The sequence below is a fragment of the Lingula anatina genome, chromosome 10, assembly GCF_051362555.1.
Source record: "Lingula anatina isolate TDL-2025a chromosome 10, LinAna3.0, whole genome shotgun sequence".
NCBI classification, from domain to species: Eukaryota; Metazoa; Brachiopoda; class Lingulata; order Lingulida; family Lingulidae; genus Lingula; species Lingula anatina.
In genome coordinates, this window is record NC_141776.1 from 15,207,733 (window position 1) to 15,233,675 (window position 25,943).

General features: G+C 37.3%; 2 protein-coding genes across 2 annotated transcripts; one reads left to right on the forward strand and one right to left on the reverse strand.

Moving 5' to 3' along the window:
- Positions 1-255: 255 nt before the first annotated feature.
- LOC106177975 (brevican core protein) lies at positions 256-6,226 on the reverse strand. The gene is made up of 5 exons (XM_013560934.2): positions 5,753-6,226; positions 2,346-2,448; positions 1,910-2,089; positions 1,366-1,476; positions 256-979 (listed from the first exon to the last, which is right to left on the reverse strand). The coding sequence occupies exons 1-5, from the start codon at positions 6,083-6,085 to the stop codon at positions 858-860; spliced, it is 849 nt and encodes a 282-aa protein (XP_013416388.1). The 5' UTR covers positions 6,086-6,226; the 3' UTR covers positions 256-857.
- A 4,106-nt stretch (positions 6,227-10,332) lies between these two features.
- Positions 10,333-15,948, forward strand: LOC147759663 (uncharacterized). The gene is made up of 4 exons (XM_086997647.1): positions 10,333-10,729; positions 11,680-11,838; positions 13,752-13,856; positions 14,101-15,948. The coding sequence occupies exons 1-4, from the start codon at positions 10,667-10,669 to the stop codon at positions 15,142-15,144; spliced, it is 1,371 nt and encodes a 456-aa protein (XP_086853773.1). The 5' UTR covers positions 10,333-10,666; the 3' UTR covers positions 15,145-15,948.
- Positions 15,949-25,943: the final 9,995 nt, after the last annotated feature.

Below are 25,943 nucleotides of genomic sequence, written 5' to 3' on the forward strand. Positions count from 1 at the left end.
TAGCGGTATGGTTCCGCCATATTTTACATGTGCGGGTTACAAGAAACGGTAGAAATCACATTACAATTTGAGGGTAAATACATTGTCTATTCTTTTTATTCTGTGTGTGTAAGAGCTGGCTTGGTCCGTTTTTAAAGATTATTGTTTTTCTTTTGTTATTTTCTTTTGTCTTTTGATACACGACCTGAATTTTATGCAAATAACCACGACGGATAACCACGCCATTTGGAATAAAAAGCAAAAAAATTATTGAAAGTACATTTTTTATTTCAATAAACACGTGAAATTAGAGGAAACTAAAATCGCAGAATGAGATTGTGAATGCGGCCAAATAGTGATCTGGTTAGAAATGTCTTCTTTACAGATGGGCGGTGTAACATAGAAAAATGGCGAAGAGAGCAGCAGTGTTGACCTTAGAAAAAGTATCTGTAGGCAAATTTGACAGCAGGAAGCAAAAAAAAAACCTTGATCTCATAAGGTAATTTGACAACAAAAACAGCATCGGAAGAAATCTCGTAAAATATATTGAAAGCGTAAAACATGATACAACTATCCATGTTGCCGTTTAAGTATGATGACGATTCCGTATTTTCTCTACAACTAATCCATTTGAAATGTTTTAACCAGAGCTCGTTGAAAAAATTCCTAGAGTTATTTGGCCTTTTTGTTTTGTTTTCTCTCAGTCGGTCTGTAAGCCGGAGTCAACAAGAAGCTTACTTCACCAACCATACAGTTTTTTAATATATAAGGTACGAATAAAATGAGACACAGAAAGATTGTATTATTGTGCTAATATTGATTCCTTCCCATGCGAATTATATCCTGTAGGCCTATATATTTTCAGTATGCGTCGTTGTCTAGGTTTCTTCTGTTTCACATATAAAGTTAATACTATCACTGCATTGAATGTCATCAAAAAGCTTGGTGACTTTATAGTATTGTACACAGTCTTGATTCCCCCTATTGTTATTTGGTTCACCTGGAATGGAAATTACTCGTGGAAAATTGATTCTTCTTATGCAAATAAAATCAACATCAGGTCATTTCGTTTGAATTACAATGTTTGAAATCTTCTTCAATTTAAAGCCGATAAGAAGTCATTATTCCAATAATAAACCGATAGCAATTATGGGAATCGGCAATTTTCAGTAAAAATTTGGCATTTTCTGCTTGGCATCGCTTTATTTTTTTACTTCTACCAGTATTAAAGAGCACTACAGCATGGCAATACATGACAAAACAAAAGGTATATACCAAGTAAGATAGTTTTGAAAATTCCTCAGACACATTCCATTCAAGTTACTTAAAGACAAAAATATTAAACTAAAATATGAAAATACACATGGAAATATGCGAGTTTTATACCTGGGCCCCATGCAGTAAATGGTGCTGGAATGTCGCCCCATCCGGACAATACCCAGGTACCTTCAGAGGCTTCATCTGTTGTTGCGGTAAACCAGGAGGTGGCGCTGCGAGCTGCAGGTAAATAACTGACATTTATTTGGGTGGCTTAGGGGAAATGTGGCCAAATTGTGAAAGCACCAAATTTTGCATGTGGTTACCTTCTGACATACTATGTCGAATTAGAGCCGTAGCCCTCTGATAAAATTTAACGATCGGTCAAAAAATTCCAAAATGGCCGTCAAAGCCTTGGATTCTATAGAAATTTAATTGTGACAACTGGTACCAACTTATATGAGACACTATCACTGTCTAAGTAGATTGCAAGATGATAACAATAAAATAAGCAAACGAAAACATTGAGTACTTTGCAAAGTTTAAGTACTTGTGGGTAACACATACCATTACCCACGACTGTACTGTTGTTGACGCCTATTTTGTTATAAATCACTGTGAAACGCACTAGTATACCGATGTCAGATGATGTTATATCATAAATTTCCCATACCTTCGTCGGTCATAATATATTGTCTAATAAAAGTGTGCTCCTCTTCATCGTCAACGGCGACAAGCCTCGCTCCCATTGACTCGCAGTGGGCTTTGGCCTGGTAGAAGTTGCCTTTCAGTGTCATGTTGAAACTGTAGCAACTTGTCCTGAACGTAACCTCAAATTGCGTTGGACACCTCACTTAAAGCACAAAAAGTGATAGAAATAATTTGATGTAATTAATATAATAAAATATAACGTGTCTTTTATTGCCCACGTATATGTAAACTAATTAATACCATAAATACGAATTCAATGATGGCAATCGAATCGATGGCAACGCAGTTCACTATTGGAAACGCTTGATGGGATATTAAACGTTGAGTCTTTAAAACCCATTATTGGAAATATAAACTTTATCTAGAATACGACTAGTATGTTTTTGGATATTACTTACGGTTACGTTCACAGTTTAATCCGCCGTAAGGGACAGGGCAGGCACATTTACCAGACCCCTCAGTTAATTGGATACAAGTCCCACCATTTTTACATCCACATTCCTGAAATAATATACCCTGTAGTATACAAGCATTGATGTGCTCCTTACTGCATTTACTGTGTCACCAATGTCAGTATTTTTATATCTTTTTATTAATCACTTATTGACATTATTTACCTTCCACTCCTACTCGCATTCTTACATTATATTCTTTATCTTATGATGTGTACTAATATCTATTTTGTTTAATAGATTATGTACAAATTCTCAGTGTTGTATTTTATTGACCAGTAAAAGAACGTCTTGGGACCACTTATTATTATTTTCATTAAATAGAGGTATTACTTCATCTCCATATTGACCAATATGTGCAATTTTCAACAGCTCTATCCGAGAAGGACATGTTCCTGCAATCTGGAAATCAGCTGATGTGGTTCCACTACCTAAAGTGCCACAACCTAAGTCAACTGAATGCGACGTCAGACCTATATCTTTGACACCAATTCTCAGCAAGGTTCTAGAATCTTTTATAGTAAAGTGGATTTGGGATTTTGTAATTATTGATAGAACGCAGTTCGGTGTTGTGCATGGCAGTTCCACAACACATGCCCTAGTAGAACTAATCCACTTATGGATGAGCGGTCTTGGGCCTTCACATAGAAGCAAGTCATTCCTCAGGATTCTTTTCCTTGACTTCTCAAAGTCCTTTGACCTAGTTGATCACAATATTCTCCTACGTAAACTTTACAACCTTGTCATCTGGATAAGATCTTTCCTTTGTGGTCGCTCTCAAAGAGTCAAATACAAAAACGTACTCTGTGACTGGCAGCACATTCACGGTGGCGTCCCTCAGGGAACATTGTTGGACCCCTTATTATTCATTAATTATCATGATAAATGACCTTAAGGCTAGCTGCCCAGACTACAAGTTCGTGGATGATACAACCGTGTTTGAGTTATGCGACTTTAATGCCTCTAGTAGATTACAACAGGCCGCAAATGAAATCATTGACTGGACAGAAAGAAACAATATGAGACTGAATGCTACCAAAACAAAAGCTATGACAGTAAACTTTACACAATCAGAGACAAAATGTCAGTCAGTTAATATTAGAGGAACTCATGTCAGTGAAGTATCCCAGTTCAAACTGTTGGATGTTTTTATCACTAACAAACTTAAATGGTCTGAACATGTTGATTTTATCTATAAAAAAGCATGCATACGATTGTTTTTTCTGTGCCAGCTTAAACGTGCTAAACTGTCATCATCTGATCTTGTTCATGTATATCAGAGTTTAATTCGGACCGTGGTTGAATATGGTTGTCCTGTGTGGCACCCTGGATTAACTGGAGAACAATGTAAAATAATAGAATCCATCCAGTCAAGGGCACTTAGGATCATTTTCCCTGAATTAACTTATGTTGATGCTCTAGCCAAAGCAAAACTTATTACATTAAAATCATTCTTTGCAAAAATACAAAATGACACAGACAAGCTGAACTACCTTTTAACCTGCAATCCACACAGGAGACTAAGAAATAGCCTGTCAAAGTTTAACATACCAAATATTAGAACTGAACGTTTTAAAAACACTTTTATTCCTTTCTCTTTGTTAAATCATTAGTGGTCTAACTTTTACTTTTAAAAATTATTTTGGCCTTTATTGCATTTAATTATCATTACTCCATCCTCTTTTACACTAACTTTCAGATGCCTGTGCAAAAATTTATTTTAATCATTTATTTTATCCTTTTTATCTCATTAAGTTCTGTTCGCATACCCTATATTATACCTGTAAATCATTATTTTAATTTGTAAATCTTTTCTCACTCCATTTTATGTATAACTTCAACCTTTTGGTTGCCATCTTTTAATAAACTTATTTACATATTTATTCATTTACATTTACAAGTCAGATGTTAACATTTCAAGTAATTTTCCTGGCACCAAATTACAGCACTTATATAGTTGTTAGTATGTAAAACGGTGCTGATAGCTGTTCAGTTGACTGATATTCCTATGAAATCGATATTACAATTTTCACACACACACACACTCAGAATACAAAAGGTTGCTGTAAAGGCAACAACTTGCATTAGCAAATTAATTCACTTTGATGTATTTTTGATGTGACAGTATTATTTCATAACATGGCAATATTTATTTCCGTACTTTAAAACGAATAAGGTAAACAATCTTTACATACATTCTATCGCACCGCCTGAACATTTTAAGGATATTGTCACCCTTCGGCCCAATATCCTTGTTTACTGCCCTTCATATAATAGGATATAATAGGATATAAATAGGATATAATAGGATATAAATAAGCAGATGTGAAAGTCTCTTTTTATCGTAATTAAGTTTTACTCTTTTCCAGCAAACACAAAACCTTTTCAACACATTTCAAACACGTTGTATTGTGTTCATAACATTATCAAAGTATTTTACCACAGTTAAAAATATCTTGGCAAAAAATGTCGATTCGTTTCTATTTTAATTATTTTATGAAAACTCTTAGTCAAAACACCTTTTCTGAAACATAGTAATTACATTATGAAATATTTTTTATCGTAAAATAGCTATTATTTAGATTAGTTAACGCAAGAAACGTTTAATCTAGTGTCTATGGAAAACCCCTTTGTTTAGCCTGGTTGACCTTGTAGAGCTATTGCGACGTAGGGGTTGAGTCTTATCATTATAGAATGTCCCGTGGGTTTTTTTTCTCTTTTTCATACCGTGCAATATTGAACTTACATCAAATAATTATTCCTGGATGCAGAACTGTTTATATTTAACCAGACTTCTACAAACTCAGCAAAAATCACTCTCGAATAAATAAATAGTTTTAGATAAACCTGTAGATTGCTTCAATATTAACATTCTAAGGAACGCGCTCGTTATTTCAGTTGACATAGGTGTCGTGAATAATATCAGTGTGTATACAGAGTCGATGATATTTAGCTAAAACTTTTCATGGTAAGCTACCTGTCAAAGCGAGACTGAGTGCTTGTTTGGTTATTTTCACGCGGTACTTTTTAAAGTGCATATTTCTCATGTCTTTTACAGTGCTGTTACAATCTTTAAAATATTTTCTACTATGACTTTTTCATTCTTTCCAAATCTTCTGTTTTAACAGACTTTGGGATAGTAACATTTGCAAGACTATTTCTAAAGGCATCAGCAATGAAACAAATCCTAAATACTAAATTTTTGAAGACATCCGTGAAAAACAAGATGTTTCATTACCAGTTGATGGTAATATCTATTAACATTAAATAACATATCCTAGGTGTAGATCGAGTTAAGATAAAATGCAACATTTTGTTTCGCTATGGATCATTCCTGATAAAATATAACTTACCAGACAAGCTGAGCGATTGCGTGCCTCTATGTAGGAGCAGTTTGGGTCACTCACCAGGAACTCCGTCTGAACGCCGGAACAGTTGAAATTGGTAAGAGCACAAGTCTTTGTGTTACCGCAGTAATATGCCCCTAGGCAGCTTCTATGCCCCAGACAGTGGAGTGCGCAGTGCCCTTTAGACATAGAAGATGTCGTCTGAAGAATTAAATCTTCAATAAATTTCGTCTGAGGCTGAACTCGAAACAATAAAGATGAAGAATTCGACGCGCCAAACCATATCATAAGCAGAGCATAATCTGCCAAAAGGACGGCTACAAATTTCTTCGTTGCCATCTTCAAATGGTTAACTGCTGTTTGGATCCTTCATTATCTTTTACGTGAAATGTTTTCACAGCATGCATTGAAACGCCTACCCTCGAGTCCGCAAGCTCTTTTTAAGTCATTGGTGTTTCGGTTGGCTTCACCTGAAGTCCTCAGTGAGAGATTAATCTGAAGCTTCTATTTTTGTGACACTGAAACGCTGCTTATCGTGTATTGCGCCACTGACAAAAATTAAAAATTGATACTGCACTTAATAAAGATTAATCCATTTACTGTAATTGTAATCTAATACCATCTCATCCTGTGTGTTTTTATAGTTTTTACTGATTGAATTGTCTGCCATTGGGTCTATCATATCTATCAGATGGTGTTATGAATATTTTATGTTTGCTATTGTCAGTTAAAGGAAATGTTACACTCTATTGCCAGTGCAAATCAGCATCAAGTACATGTAAAATGTATATACAAACGAGAAATTAGAATCAGGAAAAAAACGAAAAGCAAAAACAATACTGGAAAATTATCTGTATTGAAATCCCACTTTGGTTTCACAAATGTGCGTGCACAACTGTAAAAAAGGACACCCAAATACCTCTTCACGCCCATAACATGTTTTCGACAAAAAGTAACAACAAATTAGCAAAAATAATCTCGCTTTCAGTGACATAAAATCACCTTCGAGGTCTGTCGTGTCATAGACGTGCAACTTTTCCCTAGCCCTAAATAATCCCCGAAACGCTTTCGTCATTAAAAATATTTGCTCAATTATCGCGCGTGCAGCCCGCTGACAGCTCAACAGATTTCTCGTGTAACATTTATTAACTTTTTTAAAAAAAAATTTCGACTTACACTGGGTCCACGTTAATGTCTATAAAACTGAAAACTGAGATCACAACAAAAACAGGAAAGGTTTTTTAGGGTTTTAGGGACAGGAGCAACGGATTTCACCGCAGAAATAGATATCGCAAGCAATAAACTCCCCTTTACACTGGACGGCGTCCTTTCTGCGTCCTTTGTGCGACCATGAAACCAGCACGGCTGTGGTCGTCAAAAGGAGCCACAAGCATCTCTTTGCTTGCAGAATAAATGCTCAATGATCGGCCAATTGTCGGCAAGTAAAGTATTATGTTGCTTCTTTACTCTAAAATGAGGCGGTACTACGGTGTGCAGAAAGGTCGCCGTCTTGTGTTAAGGGGGCTTAATGGAGTGACGCTTGGAGAAGTTTGTAAATTTCCAAAAATAATCGGTCGACATCCTTACACATTCTGGGTGAGAGATAATATGGCTACTTTCATCTACACATAGAATTCTGTTTCATAGATGAGTTACAAATGCACTTTCTTTTCAAGAGAATTGAGAGCAAGTTGTGCCGAAGAATTTATAGCCATAACTGGTATCTACACAGTCACGATTTGAAGTGATTTCAAGGCTTTTTTTTTCGCAACTAAACCATGCACAGATTATCTGGGCACTGTCTCAGCATAATCGATTCTAGACAAAACTTTCAGCCCTTTCAGCTATTTCTCTTGAATGTATGTGATTATTCAACACAAGTATTGATTGCACTGTTTAAACTACAAGGCTTTAGAAATAAGTCAGCAATTATTGAGACTTAAAAGAATTAAAGCAATCAAAATAAGCACGTTCATGAGGGGCAGAGTTTTTTACGCTCAAGTAAAAAAATATGCGTGACAAGAAAAAAAGGCAGTTGAATCCAATTCAATCCTATTTAATCTCAACAGCCTTCAATTCACTGTATAATCTGATATTAATGACGTTGTGTAACGATTGCCTTTAATCCGGTCGAAAATCAAGTGGTTCAAATCGTTTGGTTAATCTAATAGAGATCAACTAATTTGACGTTTCAAGTGCCGGTGGACTTGTCGTAGGAGAGCGTTTCTCTGCATGAAGGTATTTTGGTTGTGTAGGGGATCGTTCCTAATAAAACGATCGTTCTACGCAGTTCGATCCAACTCCACGGGGACTCTCGCGATGAACAGATTAACACTGCTTCTTCTGAGTAGAGTAGAGAAAAGCTGGTGATTGTATATTCGTTGAAAACAAGGGGAAGCGTGTAAATCTGATTGCATTCCGCGAGTGTCCACGCTGAGTAAGATAGATCTACGCAGAACGATACCTTCATTGGTAATGGGCCCTAAGATAGCCGGGCCAATATGTGACGGAGGTTCGTGCAGAGGAGTTAACAAATTGAAAAAGGAGGAGGGCGAAGGGGAGGGGGTCACTAACTGGGAGGATAGCTGAAAGTAAGAATAGAAACTTAATGTCAGAAAAGTTTTTGTTAACAGAAGTTTCAGTTAAAATGGAGGTGAGAAAAGGGATGATTTTTCAAACACACACGCTTAAAGCACATTTATATGATTCTCATTATTGTGCATTTATAACTATATAACCTCCATGTATATTGTGAGATCATATCCGTTGTATCAAAATTTAGCTGTATCAGAGAAGAATTTCATCGGCTGTGTTATGATATAAGAATGAAGTAATTAATCTTCAGTCAACAATACTGAAATAGCTTTACCTCCAATATTTCGATGTCTAGCAGAATATCTTCATCAGGGAATTCCCTGTTGAAGATGTATTGTGTCAATAAAGAAACTAAATGAAATCATTTTTAACTTGAAACCAGAAAATCGCCTAGCGGAAATATTCATTGTGTTTTGCTTTGGTTGTCATGACTACGCAACGCTTACGGCCCAACCACTCCTGTGAAGATCGTGTCGGAATGCCTTATGAAGTGACGTTTTATCTCTCTCCTTAAATACCAACGACGTTGTTGCAGCCCACTTGACTTCTAAACACCAACATTTTGGACATATTTGAGATATTTGAACGTCCAAATTCTTTGTTTTTAAGATGAAGATGACCCGTTTACCAGTAAATTGCATAAGGAGATGGGTCATCGCTCTATTTTCTACGGTCAGAACTTGATTCAGACACATTTCTTTGGCAAAGAAATACTTTGGTACCAATAGAGCTAAAGTGCTTTTTGAAGAAACTAGTACTGAAAATACACCTATTTATTCAACAGTGTTAGTGTCATAGCTTACAGCACTGCGTTAGTAGGCTGAATAAAACTTTGATTTCAAAAAGAATGCACAAGGTGGCAGTTCATGTGATTAAAATGTCCCTATTATCCTACCTAATATCTTACGTCTCAACAAGGCCTGGTGTGTAATTCCCATGTGACTTACTAGGGAAATGGCGTGAAAGTGCGTTTCAAAGGGGTGCCAATTTTTTTTAAAAATTGTGTGTTACCGTTCAGTTAAGTCCTTTAAAGAACAAATGGCCGTAAACCTACCCATATGTACTGACAGTCAATGAAAACGCATCATTTATTTATTAAATAATATTTTAAGTTCCATTGGAACATTAAGAAAATAACTATTTTCGTGTGAAATATGACCCATTATTCAGTCAAACAAGGTGACTCTCTTATAACCAAACAAGTGCATTTGTACTCGTTTATATGGTTGGAATCGATTCTCGGTAAAAAAAAAGTACAAGTTTTCTGATGCGTTTTCATTGACTGTCAGTATGCATTATAAACGAGCATGTAATCAGTTTAACTGACAGTTGAAAAATACTTCAATATTGCTTAAAACATACAGTTGGCTTCAGGGATTTTTACATTCATTCGACTTTCTCTTCTTTTCCTAATTATTCTCACACCTTGTACTTACACATATGTTGGACACACACAAAAAAAAACATGTCTTTTATTGAAACAAGAAATGAGTTCATAAAAACCGTTGCTGGCTCCTAAAGAAAAATGCATCGTGAAGCGGTTGCCAGAAAGATACGAGAAACAAAAACAAAATCACGGTTGTTAAAAGAAAGAAGGAAGGAAGGAAGGAAGGAAGGAAGGAAGGAAAAATTAAGTGTGAATTTAAGTGAAAATTCGAAAATTGAAAAGATTGTGCTACGGTAAGAAAAAATAGAAAGCCAAAAGAAAGAAGGAGAAATCTTGTGTTCGGCTACAATAAATGAATGAATGAATAAATGAAGAAAAAACGTAGAAAAACGCCCAAAGACCCATTTCCTCCATCATTTTGTAATTTTGTAAATTTTCTTCTCGGTTTCAGTGACACGACGACCTCTGGCTAACATACGTGCTGTTGAATCACTATTTGTTTATTTCAGCGCCATCGAAACGATAAACTACTTGAGATATCTTTCATCGCGAATTAATCCAAGCCTAATTTATCACGAAACGGAAGCGGGTATATAAAAAGTCCCACTCCAGTCGCTGATTACACTTTTCGATACCAGTAATAGGGTTAGGTAATTGAAGGGGGCGACTGATGAGTCTCCAAGGGTGTTTTATTGAAACAGGAGCTCTATAAGGGAACGCCGGTCTCTCAATTCTTGTGTTACATTGTTAATATTTTCGTCACTTGGCAAAGGCTGTGGTTGAGGAAAAACAGTTATCGGGAAAGAGATCTAGAAGAGGTGGATTGTAACGGTGATAGTTTTAGTAGAACTTGAGTAAGGCGTTAGGAGAAGGCGTGAAGATAACAGAGCTGCAGTTGAAGTTGACCAAACCAAAGATTTCAGATAAACTGACTGAGGATGGCACAAAGATTAAGTGTGGGCTTACTGATGTTGGCCACTACGATCTTCGCTTCACCGCTGGTGAGTTTATTTTTCTGTATTTTATCTCTCGGTAATGAATTATGAAAGCACAGAGAAAATTATTTATCCGTGGCAAAAAAAAAACTTGAAATGGCACTCTTCTGTTTAGTTTGAAGATTTTTTTTATCAAACTGAAAAAACTGTCAAACCGATATTTTAAATTTGTTTTGTTCTTATATTTTTATATCTTATTTCTATTCCATTACTTTAACCTTCAGTCTTTCTTTCTTTCATTCATTTTTTATTTTCATTATTGGACTAAACTGTGTGTTTGGAAATAAAACAAATAACAGGATGTTTATGTTTTAAGTGGTATGAAAGCGAGTGGCTTTTAAAAGAGTCATTCTTTATGAAAGGCTTTCTAAAAGGCATATCTTTAAAAGGCAATTTCACGGAATAAATCATGTTTAAGTTAGATAACTATGTTTGCAGTAAGCTATTTCCAGGTTGTGAGGAAGGAAAATGGTGCCATTTAATTGTCAAGAAAGCATAATCTTCACTCACTTTTTGTCAGTTTAGAATATAAATTTAGATCTTTGCTTACTTATTCAGTTTTTATTCTGAAAAAAATTGACAAAATACTTTGCGTGTCATGTGATATGTGTCTTTAATGTCCACAAAATAATTTCATATATATTTTGTAAACTTTTTATATCAATTAAAAGAGGTGAGCGTTATAAATTGGAACTTTACTACAATAATGTGAATAGTTTCTTCCAATGAAACGCTGGGTGTTTTTTTATTTCAGTTACCTCTGAAATATATTTATCGTAAAGCTGCAGCTTGCTCCATTTTCTTTTATTCAAAATTTACTTTAATTTTCAATTCAAAAACCTTCCCTCTTTATTCCAATATATATATATATATATATATATATATATATATATATATATATATATATATATATTTTTTTTTTTTTTTTCAAACAGTTTAACGTCTAATGTTTTCAGCCATACAAGGCGGAAATACCCGAGGTCCGCTGGGCTCCGCCTAAGTTCGGCCCGCCCAAGATAGTCCGCGAAGACAGCGCCAAGTTACCAGATAGCCACACTAAAGTGATCAACGCTGTTGGAAGTGACCAGGCTGTTGTGCTGCACGACAGGAACGCTGTGAGTCTCACTAAGAATAAAACCACTTTTAAGACGGGTATCGTGAGATGTTAAGATATGCAGTGCCTTTTTCTTGAAGTATGTGATATACATTAAAGAAGAACCCAGATATTAACGCCTTTCAAAAAGACTGAGATACACTTTTACTGAAGATTTTCAATATTTTGGACTCTCCCTGCAAAACGTCTTCATGGCATACCATACGCGTTTGAAAATGTTCCAAAATCTTATTCAAATATTGAAATATTTTTCAAAGATACTGATCTTTTCTAATTCAGTTCTTAAAATGATACATCTCATCAAAAACATTACCTTATTTTGATATTTCCTTATGAAATGTAAGAAAGACTATGGTAGTCTAAATACTTGGCCAAACATTCAGAGCTAATTATATCATTTGCAGTGGTGAAAGAAACAAGTTCAGGGAAGGATTGAATGATTCTCGAGAAGGAGATAATTGTTTTGTTTTTTCGAGGAAAATTCTATTCGGCGGGAAAACCCCGGCTAGGGTAACATCATGTTAAAATTTGCTTTAAAAAGTTTTACGCCCACCTTATCATATGTTTGGGAGTAACCTCTGTTGGACGTATGCGTTTCAAACGGAGGCAGACAGTCTCACAGCCAACTTACTCAATATCAAAAGAAATTTTTGTCAATAAAAGCAAATTGGCTGTCCCCTCGCCTACTTTTTGGGCCACCCCAGGTAACTGTATAAAAATTTGTTTCAATTTTTATTCACACGCACTTTCCAATACACGACGGAAGAGGCCTTTTTAATGATAGATACATAGGAATGAGTGTCTCCAATTCTGAATAAAGATAATGACTAAAACTTCATCACGTCAGGACAAATGGGATACCTTCAGGCAAATCGTTTTTCTACGTGCTCCCTCAGCTTCCATACAAGCTTAAACTTGTTAATGGGCAGTTCAAGGTTTAGCTGGGCAAAGATCTGATATCCCAATGCACACGAATATCAAAAGGGTCTATTTATTGTGGTACCAATATGGGGATTAGCCAAGAAAAGGCGCATTACGCTTGGGTACACGAGTAACAGAAAAGGGATGTTTGTTTTACTACGAACGATCTAATTATAACGCTGATACTAAATTGAGTACGGGATAGAAATGTGTCCAAATGTCAAGCCTTAAAAGTCAACATTCACATTGATACATGTGGCTATATTTAGGAAAATATTTCAACTACCAGGACGGTGTTCTCCTGAATTGGCGATTTTCTCCAATTTAGGATAGTCATTGGATTAAGGTTTTCAAAGGAGACGCCTTTGATTCAAGAAATATTTAGCTCAAATGAATAAACAAAATTATATCCGAACAAATTTCATTCTATGGCCTGAATCTAATATAAAATTACTAAAGCAAACTAAAGTGAAATATCGTTTCCTTTTTTCATGATCTTGCACGTTTGTGCCAAATCACAATTTTAAAATAACGACAGCGAGAGGGTGAGTGTACATGTATTGAGTAAACAACGAAAAGAAAAGAAACGACAGAGCGATTTTTAAACAAATTACAGGTAATGGACTTTCACTTCTAGGATGCTATCTTTTTTATTAAAAACCTGCTGTGGATACCATTCCTCAGGCCGACCGAATTGAAGGCAACATTTTGCAATTAGCTCAAGATTGTTATAGTAAAAAATGAATTAACGAATCATTGAACTTCACAGTGTAAAACTTACCCACCTTATAACTGAGATTTTGTAACTTCTTAACTTTAATTAATTATCGCTGAAACTTATTATTATTATTATTATTTAATATGTATTCTATTTATTAGACCATAGTCAATGTACTGAATTTTTAATTAAAAAGGTACCGAACTTTTAATAAATCGATAAAAGAATAGGACAGAATAACTGAACACATAATAATATACATATATTTATTCCAGGGTTTAACGGCTATAAAGGATGAGACGTTGGGGGTCTGTTTCGTCACCGAGTTCGACCCGGAGTGGTCTCTCACTGCAGAGGAAATGCAGGAACACTTAGTGACGGTGAGATGTGTTCCAAACAAGAAATCAAATAAAATTGATTTTCTGCTTGAAAGTGAAAAGCAAATAACGAATAACGGGCCTGTGACCTGAACGTACTTAAACACTGTGTCCAGAAATCTATAATTATTTTAACAGTTGAACTTTATTTATTCGTTAACTTAATGATTAATTCGTAATTTCAAGTATACCATGGAATCGATATGATAGTCTAACATTATAACTCTTTTGTCCATAAATATTTCAGCTCGGCACCGAATTCATGGACATCGACGAAAACCCCGAGCTTCGCCAGGAGGCTGGCGAGCTCATCACTACCTTGTGTGCCAATATGCGGACCTTCTGGCTCATACCACGTGAAGCGCCTCCACCAAGGCTCGTGAGCCAAAATGATGTCAACCAGATGGTGACGCCCATCGGCCCCCGCTTCATCGCGACCGACGTCGTGCCGCTCCAGAACTACCCCGTTCAGAAACAACGTCGCCCAGTACCAGTACCAGTCGACGTAGAAGAGCCATTGGAGCCAATGGCGGTGGCCCCACAGCCCCTTCGCCTGAAATCAGGGTCACCAGACAAGCTCACGCCGCCTAAACTTGCAGTTCCTTCTAAGAGGCCTGCTCTCCCCGAACCTGAAGAGCCCAGCTACCCAGTGCCGCAGCGCCAGATCCCAAGTGAGCCAAATTCCGTTCCCAACCGCATTGCTCCACAAAGAAAAGTCCCAACGCCGCCAAGAGTCGTCCAGCAGCCTGAAGAACCTTACAGAGTTCCACAGAGACAAGTCCCCTCCAAAATTCCTCAGGAACCCGAGGCACCTGTTCCCAAACGCCCGATTCCTAACAGGGTTGTTCCAGAACCCGAGGCGCCCGCCCCTCCACCCAAGGTACCCACAAAAAAAGCGCCGTCATCTGTTCCACAACGCATCTCACCACCCACAAATGACCAGGAGCCAGAACCGCCCGTCCCAAGACGACAAACGCCAGACGATCTTGAAACACCTTTTCCAGTCCCGCAACGCAGAGTTCCTCAGAAACTGCCAGTAGTGGAAGACCTTCCCTCTTATCCAGTTCCCAAGCGACAGTCGTCCCCGGTGCGGAGTCCTCCCCAGCCAGCGTCGAATGAGGACGTAGAGTATCCAGTTCCGCCCCCTCTTCTCCGCAGCAGGAGATCAGCTTCACAGCAGGCCCGGAGCAAGAAAGATCCGCAGAATATTGTATTTGAAATCGGGAAAAGGGTTCTTGTGATTCCATTAAATGGGCTGAAAAATCACCGCTACGTTGTTTTGAATAACTAAGGACTGGGTTGATGTACCTGCTGAAAATAATTTGTTACGAAGGACGGAATTTTTGACATCTTATGCGTTTTCTTCATGGATAGTTATTATCCGGTATATTTTACAATTATCAAGAGTGTTTTGAACTTGCAAAGAACGTAGTTGAAATTTTTAACTGCATTGACTGCGTTCTCGTAAAACGCTTCCACCAAATGTTGGTGAAATTATATTTTTAAAAGTATAAATGTTTAATTCTAATTCTCTGTCGTCCAACGTGTGCGTCTCCTTTGAGATTTTTTTCTCATATAACCGCTAACTTAATTTACCAGAAATGAATTTTATCGTTTTGTTTTGCAAAATGCTATTTTTGTTATTTTACAAAAGAAACTTTTATTTTTTGGTCGCTTTTTATTTTGCTGCTTACGCTAACACAATTTGCTTTTGTCAGGTTTTGAAATGAATGCATAAACGGCAAAGAACACTTTCAGTAATCTTCAGTTGGCTGTCTTTATATAATCAAACGCACCATTAATCAATACATAGACCATTATTTTTATTATCACTAATATATTGAAAATGTAAGTTCCTGCAAGTGCTTTATTTGTTTAATGTGCCTTGTTTGTTCTGATTTATCTTTTTAAAGAATTCCCTATGCAAGCGAACGATTGTTGCTAACTATCACCAGCTATTCTTGTTATTGTTTCTTGGTTGAGCAACGTGCTGTTCCGGGTAAAACTTGATATTTAATTTTGGACAATGTTTGTATGTTATATTGAATGAATATGATGGAATGAATAAAATGACATACAATACGAATACAAATCACTTTGATTTAGTGGGATTACCTAGACTACTACTATGCTACAGTCGTTTTGAGTCATGGTCTTAGTCCTGTTGAATTAGATCATAGTCTTATTGAATCCAAGGGAACACCTTTTCATAGTAACAATTCATACACGTATACTTTGTGATAGGAACGCTTCTCATCATTTAGATAACTTCGTCATGACAACGTGAATCAAACTGCAAATTGCTGTGGGGAAAAAGGCTTATAAAATGTCTATAACTTATTGTGAATATTTACATTATACCTTACCAAGCATTAATAGCCCAAAACATTTAAATGATACATTTTCGCTCTGTATAATTATTGAACAATTTTTTTATTATTTATTTGTTTATTTATTTTATTTTATTTTATTTATTTATTTATTTATTTATTTATTTATTTATTTATTTATTTATTTATTTATTTATTTTTGTGAGAGGGCGTCACCTGAAATGTCATCAAAATGATACCGCGTAAAGAAGTTTTGATGACACAGACCCATTCAATTTAGCCATATAAGAAGATTATAAACAATAATTATTGAAGGTGGCACTAGTTACGTGCCGGACCCCCAGGCACACGTGGGGGTTTTGTGATCAATGAAGATTTCATTGTGAGTAAAGACGTTTGCTTCATTAGGATTCCCTGATAAATGAATCTTAAAGAAGTAACTGCCTTCTGAATTTTTACTCTACAAGGAAGATTTGAATGTGAAAGGTGTTTCGAATTTCTGAGACGCGTTTACAGACATAAGAACTATAGCAATATATATGCTTTTTTAACAACAGTAAAATTTCAGAGTTTTTTACTCCTCTATAATTGATATTTACAGATCAATATTCTACCAGTTAGAAGAACTTGAATTCCTTAATTACTGCAACTTTCAGTGCAGAGCACAGCTATTAACATTCTTTGCTGATGCAGATATAAATAAATGATCCCACACGTCATAGACATATACGAAAGCAAACGCCGGCCTTCCTCTTTGAAATATAGAAGTAAAATCGAAATGAGATGCCAGCTAACCTTTGGAAAACTGAATGCTGAAGTGTTAAACACACTGCTAAAGATTGCTAAAATGCAGTAGGTGAGACAGCGGTCGCATTCTTCACCAAATGTGAATATTCAAGAGTTGCGATGGTTGATGTGAAACCTGACAACTTGAGCTCCCTGGCTGCGATAATCAGGAAGCTGTGTTTGCATACTAAGTCAGTGTCTGACTTTCATCATTTAGATTCTAAGTGATAAGTTCGTCGAAGTCTGCTGGCTTACAAGTTATGTTAACCATAAAATTTGCAATATTTTCTATTTTGTCTTGAATTTGCTGAGGCAAGGTAGAATAACCTTGTGCCATCTATACATTATAATATGTAAAGAGATAAAATAGAAACCAGATGGGCATTAAATCTGCTGACCTTGAACTGACAAGTGGACTATTGCCATACAACCGAGCCTTCTCGTATTATGTCATTTTTTACACGAAAATTGCGGTGTCTTGTATCCTTGAACTCTCTAATGGGTTTTTTACCCGGCCCTTGACCTTTGTAAATGTAACTATCTGCCACAAATACTTCGTTCAACTCTGACTGATCGTGCCTTCAATAAAGTATCGTGATAATATTTAACAGAGAGTCCAGTAGATTTATATATTGGTGGATTCTTAGTGAAATTATGTGCCCGCAGTTACAGCCCCACCCCCTCAACACACACGTGTACTAACACACACGTGCATGCGCGCACACACAGAAGCATTGATACACACATACTCAAACGAAATCATGCAGGCACGCTCATAGTCAAATGCGCGCGCGCTCGCTCTCGGTCCGGCGACCCGAGGTTTGAGAGGCCCAGTCGATGGAGCAATTTCTATAATATTTGATATCTCTGTGAGCGACGATCTAACTTTTCATACCTTCAGCCTTGTCTATGCCCACTCAGATACAGTGCAAAGACTATCGCATCGCTTCAGAATATTAGACATATCTATTTGTAAAACAGTCGCAGCTTCCCCGATTATCGGAGGATGAAAAATACTCAGTTTTCCAATTTAGCACTAGAGACAAATTTTTTCCATAAAATATTATTAGAGGAAGGCTATGCACTGGCTGGATTAACAGGTCATTCGTGTTAATGTCACGGTACCCTTTAGCCTATGTTTATAAAGCCACAAATAGCCAACATACACAGCAGCTGTGGTGGTCATTAAACAGCAAGTGTTCGTCTCCTTAGTACCAATCTGTTTCCACTTGATGCCATTATAATATACTGCACTCTACCTGGCTGGTCAAGTCGAGGGCCCTACCAAATTTTTTGACCTTGGCCATGTCCGTGAACTTTAGAACGCCACCAGGAACTTCACTCAGAGCACGCTGTACCCTGATATTCAGGGTAATTATGATAGCGTGTTACACTCACCGTTGCTGGAAATGGTGTAGATTACAGAGGCTAGATTGAAACAGAATCTGAAACCCAGGGTGACAAATACGATGAAGGACATGCTAGTATTTAGCCTGTAAACATGTTTTCCTGGACATAGGCGCAGTCGTGCATTGATAAACTGTCTAGACTTACCGGTCATCGGAGGACACCTGCTTTATGTCATGCTGACCGCGCGTTTTACAGAGAAACAAAAGCTTAGTTTTTCTGGTAAAATAAAAACTTCAAAAAATATCATATCATAGAGATCACAGTGTTACGACTGCTGTTAGAGCTGCATAGAGTTGTCATTTTTTAGAGTCGTTCATTGAAGAAAAAATTCCACTTACAGCTGTAGAATTTAGACATTTAAAGGTTTTTAGATTGATGATATGGGGAAATTGCTGAAGATCCTGGGACAATTAATTGATTTGGCATATATAGGTAGACAGAACATGGGGAAGTTGCTACTGACAAACTGTAAAGATATAACCCTTGTCCATCTATTGAAACAGAAAAATGATTTATTAAAAAGACAACGAGGGTGTTGTTTATCTATGAAAAATCGTTGGTGTTTCAGCAAACAGATGATTAAATCAGTATCTCAAGGCAAAGAACAATAACATCCGTCCCAAGTCTTAATTTAAAGATTAAAACAGATAAATAAGATAAACACCATACCGAAATATCTTTGTCTTTTCAAAAATTAGTTCAATCTAATTCCTATAAGCCAAAATAAGATCCATTTGGCTTAGTTGGTATTTCTGTTTCGTAATGAAAATAATGACCCAGTAATGATGAATTTCATTTGGCTAGTTTGGACGAAAAGAAACTCTCATTAAAGCAATCTTTCCCCAGCATTTCTTAAAATAATTTCAAGGAAAAACAAGAGAATGGTAACAGATCACTACCAGAGTATATTCAATGAAAAGGGGTTATTGCTGATTCTCTCCTCAAGTGAATCGGATCATTTATTTAAACAAACTGCTGCCTCTCTCATAAGGGTAATTGAACATTCTTGAAGTTCAGCTATGCAAATGTCAGGAAACTAATAAACCTCATATTCAAGTTAAAGAAACAGAAATTGTGCTGGCTTTGTAGAGATTCAGCAGGTGATTGTTTATCTTTTTATTTCGTATTCTATTGTCTTAATTTTGTATGTTCGTTCATATTCAGTAAATTTTGAAAATAGCTAGATGAGAACACAAAACTGCACTTCACGTATTTATGCTGTAAATAGAGAGAAAAATTGAATTTAACATTGTTTATTAAGACAGACTATCAAATGTTTTTCGTTTACTAGCAACATCCTCTTACGCATTTATAACAGATTGGTTCGACTTTCTGAACAAAGGAGGTCTAGGTCGACTGATTTATTAATTGTTACAGGTAAGGGCACATTCGTCCTACAGGGTTACCACTTAATATGGAATATTTTTTATCATTGTTATTTTTGAGTGCTGATTAAATTTTTTTTGGCTTGAGTCATTAAAAAAGTATGTCACTGAGTGATAATAACATCCAGTCGTCTGTTGTGAGATATTTTGGTCAATAATATTAAATCTGACATAAGAAGCCATTCAAAAGAAAGGAACACCCCCAGAAAACCATATCAACAGTTTGATGTCAGTATAAAATTTAAGATAAGATTTTAAAGAAAATGATAGCCTCCGGACAGTGATATGTTACACAGTCAAAGAACTCACTACAGTAAATCATGAAAAGTCAGTAATTGCGGGTATGACCTCCAGCAGCCGCTTGCAGCGCCCTCATCCTACATGGCATATCCTGTGACACATTTTTTAGAGTTTGGGTGGGGATATCATTCCACGCAGTGATATTTGCCTGTCGCAGTTCATCACTATTTACCGGCCGAGGACCATATCTATTAATTCTGTGAGTTACTTCCGCCCACAGATTTTCAATTGGGTTCATATCTGGAGAGTTTGCAGGCCAGGGCAGTTGCTGAACCCATTGGTTTTGAAGAAAAACAGTGATTATGCGGCCTCGATGTGGGGTTGCGCAGTCGTCTTGGTACACAAAGTTGTTCTTGAAGATGAATCTTACCAATCGAAGCATTGTTTGCTGTAGAATGTCTCTGTAGGAATCCTGGATGAGGTTGCCTCCTAGAAAAACCAACTGGTTCTGGGCACCGACATGAAATACTCCCCAAACAGAGACGTTACCATCCCCTGCTTACACCCTAGGCAGTACACACTCATTGTTTTATGCCCCTCGTACACGTCGATGGACACGGATTCGACGATCAACCCTAAAAAATCCATATCTGGCCTTATCACTGAAAACAACGTGATTCCAGTGTTTTGGCTGCAAACGCACGTGGTCCCCAGCCCTTTGCAGACGTCGCTGTATGTGACCTGCTGTTAACAGTGGTTTCCCTACTGGCCTTCGTGCAAAATAACCGGCTTGCAGAAATCTTTTGTTCACGTGGGACCTTGAAACGGGCGTTTGAATGACATTCTGCCTCTCTTTTCTGAGGACACTGGTTGTCTTTGTACGACCAGCACGGCGTCCACTAAGGAGAAGGCGATCCTGTCTTCTTGGTGTTATACGCGGACACCCTGGTCGAGTTATTGGAGTAGGTGCCCCTGTAGCAGCATTTCTTTGGAGGACTTCACAAACGGTTCCTGATAAATGTTGAATTACCTGGCAATGGCTGTCCGTTTCTGGCCATTTTCTCTGAGAGCAAGAATCCCATAGTAAGCTGCGTTGCTTTGCTGTCGTACCATATCTTCACTAAGGCACCTGTCAAGTTTCAGAGCGATCTCTTTGTTGCTTCTCTAAACACGCTCCAAAGATTGACCAAACCCATGCCTTTTTATACAATGGCATAAATTGCCGAAAAGACCACCCCTCACATTTCTGACCACAGAACATGCAACTGCATGCATCAATTGTTTCGAGAGTTGTGTGGTAATTAGGTAACACATCTGGCTACACATGGAGTGACACCTCAGCTTTGGATTTAAAGTAGTTAGAAAGAAATTAAATATTTTGTAGAAAATTTATTCGCCAAAAAATAATATTCCATATTAAGTGGTAACCCTGTATATTGCTTCTACTGGTACATGTATTTAAAATAACCTACTAAATGCCACTCACATGGCCCCTATTCTGACCGACTGATCTACATTTTGACACGCTGACCCGGTTTTTTGGAATATGACCTCCATTTTCCATTGTGCCTCTTTATATGACTGTAAGTATTAATGAAATGCAACTAGGAGAATTACTTTAAACTGCTCTGCATGGACAAACATAGGTGTTATATCCGCCAAATAAGAGTCTCCAAATACCCAATTGTTAAATATATAATCATAAATATATATAAATACAAATGGTCGTGAATCTTTCACAGGTTAAACCCTTCTTAGACCCACTAACTTATCATAATGTCACTTGTCATCTGTGTTTATATACACCCAGTTACAAGATAAGATTATACAGGTACAAATGAATTTGGCATGCTGTCACAATGTTTTATCATTCAGCAACACAATTGTATGAAAAATCCAGCACACTTTATCTTTTTTCTTTCTTCTTCTTTATCTTCATTTATCTTTTTTTACCTGAACCAACTGTTTAGACAAACTGATGCAGTAAGCGAATAAGAGTTGGTCGGACGCTCCCTTTTTACGTGTTATATGGTCAACTGAGGTTGCACGAAATATTTTGATGCCCCGGTGCTAAATCAAAATTGTCGACGATTTCACATTTGCTAAGAGAGAAAAGATATTTTCATCCTTGTACCTCCGCCCCTTGACCAAACCCTTGTCTATTTACTGTATACATAGAAACCACATCAGATTTATTATAGAGGTTGTCAACGGAGTTTACTTGACTTGTCAACAGGTGACCTCTATCAGGGGATGGCTCTTAGACAGTACATAAGTGTAATTGGAAAAGAGTCAACACCCTACTGCCTACTTACAAGTTTGCACTGACAATGTACTTACGTGTTATCAGCAAGAGTGCATTTGTCACTCTCCGCGTGATAGCCTCGTTGTGACGTTGATGCTAAACGAAGCTCACTGCAAAGAAACTAGCTTTGCGGTATCCCAGTCAAAAGTCTTAAGACACACCCGAGTCGTTTGATATCCTAGATTATTGTAATTTATTTTTTCCTTTGGACAGCTTCCATTTAGCACAATTATGAGGAGCCCTTGTCAAGTACTATGATTTCTCAAACTTATATTATAACATTTTTAAACAGATTCGCCTTAATATGTATCCTAGCTAAGATAAATTAACAGGATTTGAAGACAAGCCCAGAGGGCAATTTCTGTGCCCTCTTTCACTTACTGCGAAATCAGAAATTAACAATCATATTCATCCAGGTAATTTATACCGCCTGTGGTACTCATCTAGAGCTCAGTTCAAATAAAAACCTTCTGATGGGCTGGGAGTAAAAAAGAGGGCTAACACTTCTAAATGTTTCTTTTAAAAGCCTCTGGGGGCCAAATATTGCTCCCCTATCCAATCACGCAGTCACCGCCCCTCAAGCTAGCAGTGCAAATATAATTCATATGGCAAGACTAGAAGATCTTTAGTGAAGGCAGAATTTAAACATTACCTTTATCATTAAATAGGTGGTGCACCAAGATGTTTACCCCCACTTAAAATGAGTACGTGACAATCGTCGTGAGATCAACCTGGGGAGAATTACGTTTAAATATAGATTATATAATCAGAAAGCAATCAGTAAATTTTTTATCAAGAAGAGTTTGTGTCGATTTTTTGACTCCACTGACACTGAGTGCATTTTTAGTGTACTTAATAGCACGCGGAACGAACATCTATGAGGTCTGATGTATACGGTAAGCTATCTGCTGAGCTACCGATCTGTAAAGGTTTGAGCAATATTCATACCCTGTGCGTTCACCTGATATATAAAATGTTTTATTTTGCAAACTCATCAACAAAGAGAACAATAAAAATGATCAAGGAGCTGCAAGGTTGAGAAGCTGAGCGTATAATCATCGTGTGCGCGGGAATTATTATCGGACCTGAATGCAGGTCTCTTAATCTTAGTATGAACTTATTTTTCCACTGCCAATAATTTTTACTTGTTAACCCCATACCTATGTACAGATGCAAGTGCGCTTTAACAGTGCAAGGGGGGGGGGGGGGGGGGGGGGGCGAGGATGCGAAGACGGGGCCATTGGTGTGATTTTTTTTCAGAAATCGAAAAGCGGGAGGGGGGGCGGAGGGGGAGTGTCTGAAAATTTATCCCGACTTTCATCAAGACTCAGCTTTACTCAGCAACCAAACGGCGGACGTTTGCAGGGTGTTGCTTTGAAGGGGGTGTAGAGCCGCATTTTGCAACCGGTTGCAAAATACTTTCGGTTGCAAAATGCAGCTCTACAGGGGCTTGTACACATGAACAAGGATAGCACATTTTGGCGAGCGAACCAAGGCAAATATGTAATACTAGTCGATGAGGGCAATTTTACTATAGTATATATGACACGAGAATGAAAAGATTAGTCAGCTGTGTCTCGCTTTGCTTGTTATGCTGTTTTTTTTTTTTTTTTTTTTGTATTTTTTGACGGTGGGTGGGGGTTGTTGAAAGGGGGGGAGTAGGGGAACAAAGCAGGTGGTAGACGCCTTTTCACTCTTCAGTTCATACGTCGATTTTATTCATGTTAAAAAGGATGGTAACGAGGGTTAAGATCTTTGATTTGGCAAATATCCTGAAATCAGTACGTCACGTAGTGCACCTTGTAACCTGTCATCTCCATCACGCCTGGATATCGCTATCTTCTCTAATCCCTGTACGGTCCCAAGGTCAGGGTCAGCACGCGGGTCCAAGGTCAGGATCATGGATTACATGTAGGTGCAGAGATAATTCAGATAATTCCAGTATAATGCTTGCGTGATTCAATTTAACAACATTCTGTAAAGAGTGATTTTCAGATTTGAGTGAGTGATTTTTAGACAATGTTGCCGTGATTACTCAAAGCGGACTCACCGTCAGCATATATCAGTAGTACGTGTGTCTAGTTACTGCAGAGCCATGCTTTTATTGAAATTTATACATTCTAGCAATCTCTGAAACTCATGATTTGTGCGAATGATGTGATATTTAATCTTTCTCTGTACTGAATTTTTTTCCGATGATCTCTGCGAATACATAAATGCTCAAAACCATCTGATTTTATGTAAGAAGCTGATTAGCATGCTTAGTTCTTGATACACCAGTGGTTTTTATTTTCCATAATCTCCACCATTGTCATGCCAGTAATTATAGTGTTTCTGTCGACGATTTAGGTTGTCTCCATACATGATGATATACACGTGCCTACGTATACATGTACATCCCTTTGTTCTTTTTTTTTTTTTAATTATCAAGATTCTATTGTCGCATTGGTGATAATTCAAATTGTGCCTGATATAAATATAACATGATTCACGAATTCATTGACATTCATGATTCATTGAAATTATGACAAACGTAATTTATTCACACACATGCATTTTCATTTTCTTTTTTTGAGTAGTAATCTTAGGAGTCTATGGCCACTGCAATAGCGAATATAGGGGGGGTCAGAGGGTTCTGCTCCCCCCCCCCCCCACCCCCCGCTCTTCGAAAAAAAATCACAAGCCGAGTCATGATGACATTCGGGATTAATTTTCAGACACCCACCTCTGAAATCAGGGCGTTTGTTGGATGACTAAATAGAAACGATAACAAAACAATACAGTATAGCACGCTGGCCCACGCACAACATATCTTACAGTGTATATGACAGTTACTTGCATATGGAAATAAATGTTTTCTCTCATGCATTTCACTGAATTGGCTATTTTTATTTTTTTAAATATATTTTCAAAATCATTATGGAATTTGACGAGGTGTATTTTTTAGATGATAGCTTTTAGAATATTTGTATTTTACACAATGCCGACACGAGTACATCTGTGAATCAAGCACCCGTTTCATTTTTTGTTCAATGCTTAAAATTATTATTCCAGCGTGTCATAGAGGATATTATGGCGAGCTAGATGACATGCATCCAGCAACCGTCAATTGATGTAAACGTATTCAGGGGTGGGGGCAGGTGAGGGCGAACGAACGGTCATCTTTGGTAAAAGGTCCACGAAAGTGCACGCTTACACGTCGCCTTTTGCCCCATTCAACTTCGCAAGTGACACAACAATGCCATGCTTTCTTACACTGCTGACACATGTACTAGCATTTCTGCCATGGCATTAACATTTCACAACCCGTCACTGCATGAATGCACAGGTCGTGATCGCCATGGAGTTAGCAGTTGGTGCTTTGTTTTATCAACTCGCATGGAAAACTTGCGGGGAAAACTGTACCCGTTTTATAGCCGTGTTTTATACACTTAGAACTACTTACGCAAGGTGACCCCAAGATACGACACGGCGCTATCCAGAGCGTGTTCTACAGTGTTTAAAATTCAATGGAGAGAAAAAGGCAGACAATTATAAAATAGGGTATTTGTATGATCTACATGTATATGTCAAAAAAACTTCAAGGCCCAACTCAAATGTTAGTGTTATTTGACTAGGAGCTTTTTCATAAAAG

What these genes read in the sequence shown, in the direction of transcription:
- LOC106177975 (XM_013560934.2), bottom strand. Translation starts at nt 6,085, where the DNA reads ATGGCAACGAAGAAATTTGTAGCCGTCCTTTTGGCAGATTATGCTCTG. An exon ending in GCAATCGCTCAGCTTGTCTG is followed by an intron (nt 2,449 to 5,752) that starts GTAAGTTATATT and finishes ATATTATTTCAG; the next exon opens with GAATGTGGATGTAAAAATGG. An exon ending in ATTAAACTGTGAACGTAACC is followed by an intron (nt 2,090 to 2,345) that starts GTAAGTAATATC and finishes TTGTGCTTTAAG; the next exon opens with TGAGGTGTCCAACGCAATTT.
- LOC147759663 (XM_086997647.1), top strand. Translation starts at nt 10,667, where the DNA reads ATGGCACAAAGATTAAGTGTGGGCTTACTGATGTTGGCCACTACGATC. An exon ending in CGATCTTCGCTTCACCGCTG is followed by an intron (nt 10,730 to 11,679) that starts GTGAGTTTATTT and finishes TAATGTTTTCAG; the next exon opens with CCATACAAGGCGGAAATACC. An exon ending in TGCAGGAACACTTAGTGACG is followed by an intron (nt 13,857 to 14,100) that starts GTGAGATGTGTT and finishes TAAATATTTCAG; the next exon opens with CTCGGCACCGAATTCATGGA.